General features: G+C 27.0%; 1 protein-coding gene across 1 annotated transcript; it reads right to left on the reverse strand.

The window, feature by feature from the left end:
- Positions 1-1721: 1721 nt before the first annotated feature.
- Positions 1722-2954, reverse strand: LOC112804021 (uncharacterized). The gene has a single exon (XM_025847459.1). The coding sequence runs from the start codon at positions 2952-2954 to the stop codon at positions 1722-1724; it is 1233 nt and encodes a 410-aa protein (XP_025703244.1).
- Positions 2955-4852: the final 1898 nt, after the last annotated feature.

Here is a 4852-nt window from a genome sequence, read left to right on the forward strand (position 1 = left end):
GGTTTTCTCCTTAACTCCAATAATGATGTAGGGTTTTGTTTTCCCTTCATATTTAGACATCTTATATATATACAATTTCTCAATTTCGAACTCCAGTTTAGATATAAATATTTAAAAGTAATGTTACACATTCAAATTTTTTTATGAATTAAGTTTAACTAAATTAAACAATAAAACTTAGAATAATACTAGTCACTTTTTGTTATGTTAGATCAAGTAGTTAACAAAAAGACTTGAATATATAACATTATTTATATAAATATTAGAACAAACTAAGAATATATCTTCATTCTTGAACAAGCTTAGAATTTAACTATTTTGTGTATATGAATGATAACTTGATAAGTCAATATTAACTACTTTGCACAGAGGTATACGGAATATAACCAATTTGGATATAAATTTTTGGATATAAATTTTTAGATAATGTAATTAAATTAAATTTATAATTATAATGAAATATATAATATCATATCATATCTAATAAAATCAGCTTATTATTTATAATAAGAAAAAGATCTTACAATTATGAGATGTGATATGTATTGTATACGCATAATACATATTTTTGTATCGATGATTAATTGGTTAGTGATTTTTTAAAAAAAAAAAAGAAAAACATTTTTGAAGAAATTAATGTCAAGGAAGAAGAGAAGGAAAGTGGCTAGTACTTGCTTCCTGTTTCCCACACGGCCACACAGATAGCATAGCTTACTTTACTAATCAATTAAGCTTTTCAAATCAAAGGTTTGCATCTTATAATTAATGACTTGACATGGTATTAAAATCTAATTTTCTCTCGGGTACATGATATATTATATAAATGAATTCGCGTTCATTAATATATACATACATATACATAAAAGACTAGAGACCATACCATGTGAGAAACATGGAATTAGTATATATATATATATATATATAATTGAGAATGGCTTTCTCATGTAGTCATCTATGTATATACGTAATCTTCGACCTTTTTTTATACTGTGCACTTTTCAACTGTAAGGATTATATATATTTATTTTATTAAATAAATTAAACAAAGAATGTTAGTATCTTGGAGTAATATTATCTTATATAATTTTTTCATTGTATATTTGTATTAAATTAGAACTTAGAAGCAATAATAACTAATTTTAGTTGATCTAGTAATTAGTTTATTAACCTGTTATAAGTATGAAGTTTAAATTTTATGTATACAACAATTCATTAGACAAACAAATCTTAAGATAGATTTTAGATTGTAATCAATTAATCTTTAACTTGCTAGATTAAAAGATATCGTAAAAAAAAAATAACAATATTTATTTTATATATAATTTAATTTTAATATATATTTAATTATTTATTACATTTATATATTTAAATAATTATTTAAATTTATATTAGAATAGTTCTTTATATGAAAATGTATTTTTATAAAGATATGATTTAGAATATAAAAAAATCTTTAAATATATAAAAATTAAATAATAATTTTTAATTAGAGACATTTTTAACAGATCATTTACTTACATATTTTGACCGATGATTCTAGCATTAGTACAAATTAAATAATAATTTGGAAATATGTATTCACCATACAGGGAGAATGGTACGGTACGGTTAGAATTGGAAGAACTAATATTCAAGGATATATAACAAATTGTTTAAACAAATTAAAAGACTTGAAATATGAAAAGATTAAAGTACACTGACAAAAGCTTAAGGAGTATGAATTAGGGTAACAACCAAACAGGAGGACAAAAGAACTTCACTTCTAACAATACTCTCTGGAAATTTCCATGGTCCAAGTCGAAGATGCCGATATCTTGAAAAACAGGATCGTAAAATGATGATTGCATCGCTGTTTGGTTATCTGTAAACCAAATCTGGTTTCCTTTGCTTAGAAAAGGCACAGGAATTTGAACAGAAGAATTAAAGCCAATCACTAGTATATAGTTACCTAAATTATCTAATGTTGACCACTCTTTTCTGTTTCTTTTTAACTCATAGATATCGAATTTGTAAGTTTCAAAATCCCTGCGTATTCTCCTCAAGAAGGGATGGCGAAGATATCTTACCAACATCAATAAGCTTCCATTGGCGCACCCAATAAGACATTTAGGCTCGTGAGGGCCTACGGGAATTTCGGATGGAGGTCTGGTTTCATGGATTCCTCCCTTAAGCCCTGCTCTTATCTTTGTATCAAATTCATATAGCTGCCCGTCATTGTTTATGGCATATATCTTTTCTTGGAAAAATATTACGTCCTCAAACCTCTTATCTCTGGTTGGAAATTCTACCCATCTCATATTGCCAGGCTTGTAAAAGGCCAGCCTCTGGTTAGGTCCGAATATCACCACCGCCATAAAATTTTCAATGTCATGCTCAGGAGATGAGTTTATAATAACCTTATAAACTTCGAATCTATGCACGCTATCTCTATCCCCGGTGACCCTAATGTCACGAAAATCCCACAGTGTGTATTCATCCCCATGATTATCAGGCTTGTAATCAATTATATCGGGTAAAGTTGAGACTGGAGGAAGATCCAAACTACGATTTGTAAATGGATTTAACATTTGCATAGTGCCATCAGATATGGATTGGACAATCAACCATCCATGACCAGAACCGCGGATGAACTTGTTGTCCGACTGCATCTCTGGCAGCATGATATGGTAAATATCTTTCTCTTCAAGGACGCAAGTATCAAGAGTTTCATCATCTGCAGCAGCTAATTGCATGAGATGATAAATCTCCTCGTCTTCATAGGAATGATTCTTGACAGTTTCGTCAGGTAACAATAACCACGGAATTTTGTTTCCATTGGGAATCTTTGGAAGTTTCAAGCTCCACTCTTTGCAAACCAATCGAAGCTGGAGGTAATCATCGTAGGCATGGAACCGTTTTGAAATTTCTTTCAACAAATCTTCGTCAATGTCTGCCCATCGATTAATCTCGTCCATGTCTCTGACTCAAGCTATGTTAAAAGTGTTGGTTGAAGTATATATAAATATAATATAGAAGACTAAGAAGAGGGAGATCAAGAGAGAATGTGAAAGGAATTGATGTTCCACAAAGATTTAGAGTGAAAGCAAGTATAATTAGAGAAGGCAAAGAAGACGGAAGAGCTTTTGCAATGGGGTTACAATTTATATAGGACAGTTAGGTCTTCCTAAAATTTTCTTTTTATATGAGGATTTTCGTATTTAAATATTGAATTAGGATTTCGGTTGCTCAAAGATGTATACCTGTTTTGAACGATTTAATTTGAAATTATTGATTGCTATGATATTTAAAAGATACTGTCTAATTTATTAAAAATAATTAAAAATTAATATTTATTTCAAAAGATAAAAATTTAAAATTTATTATAAAAAATAAATTAGATAAAATTTAAGAATCTTTTATTTTAATAAATAAAATAAATATAATAATTATCGAAGTAAATAATTTAAAAAATATTTATTGAAATAAATATTCTTCTCTTATTTCGTAAACTACATAATTTTGCATGTATATCATTTGCAGTGTAAACGAGATAGATAGATGTTATCTCGTTTATTCTATAAACGAAATATATGCATTTATAAATAATTTAATATAATTTTTTAAAATAATAAAAAATATTAATGCTTTTAATTTGACCAAACTCTTAAAAATAGAATGTTTCAAGATAAGCGAGTATTCTTTCTTTCATTGCTTTCTTTTATTCTTTTCATTACTTTCTTTCTTTTTTTTTTCTCTTCTTTTGTTACCGCGCTGCTTTTGAATGTGTAGAAATTTGTGCTCAGAAGCTGATACTGAATTTCCGAAGGTAGCTAAGTGGTTCTTATTCTTTTTGTTTCTTTTTCTTTTTATTTTTGGTTTATGGCAGAGATTGAAAATTGAACATTGACTGGTAACAATACTAATCACTTTGTTTAGATGTGCTTCTCTTGTAGCCTTCTTGATTTGTTGAACTTTGCAAATCATTTCACTTTGATATTCAGTAGACCTCCAATTCCGTAAAGTTAGCAATAACATCTTTTTTACCTTTTCTTTTTCCTTTCTCTTTTATATAGTGTGTGTTTAGATTACAGTTTGCAAACTAAGGTTTGTATAAAATTGATTTTGTAAAATTAATTTTGATTAAAAGTGAGTTAGTATTAACGTGATTTATGTTTGTCAATTTTTATTCAAAATGAATTATAGTAAACTAAATATTGTTTGGATTACATTATTCAAAATCACTTTTAGGTGAAAAATTACAGAAAATGACATAAATTTAAATAATTATTTTATATTATCTTATAATTTTATTTTAAATATTTAAATAAATTTTAATATTTTTTTAGTACTCTCAATATTCTTTAATACTCTAATAGGATTAATAGAATTATAATACAAAGTAAAAAAATATTCCATGTATAAAAAAAATAATAATAACAGTAAAAAAACTCATATAAACAAAAAAAACAGAAGTTTTATAAAAAACTGTAATATGTATAAGAGAGTATTAAAAAAAATATTATAAAAAAACAAACATATAAATAATGAAGGACATAATTGGTACATAGAACATATTTTTTACCAACGTGAAAAGCTAAACGGAAAAGCTAGAATTTATAGCTTTTGGTAAACCTGGGTTGAACATAGAAATCACTTCTGCGTTTAGAGTACAAAAATGTTGCTAAACACAAAGATGAAGCGTTCAAGAAGCTCAAACGCGCTTTTCTCTTCTCCAACGCAAATCCAAACACACCCATAATAGTTTTCTCAAGTTTAACATTAGTCATTCTACCATAATTACTGCATAAGTTGTTGCTAATAGAAATTTTTTTATTTTAACAAATAATAAATATATTTCAAATGTTCTTAATTA

This window comes from Arachis hypogaea, chromosome 5, assembly GCF_003086295.3.
Source record: "Arachis hypogaea cultivar Tifrunner chromosome 5, arahy.Tifrunner.gnm2.J5K5, whole genome shotgun sequence".
NCBI classification, from domain to species: Eukaryota; Viridiplantae; Streptophyta; class Magnoliopsida; order Fabales; family Fabaceae; genus Arachis; species Arachis hypogaea.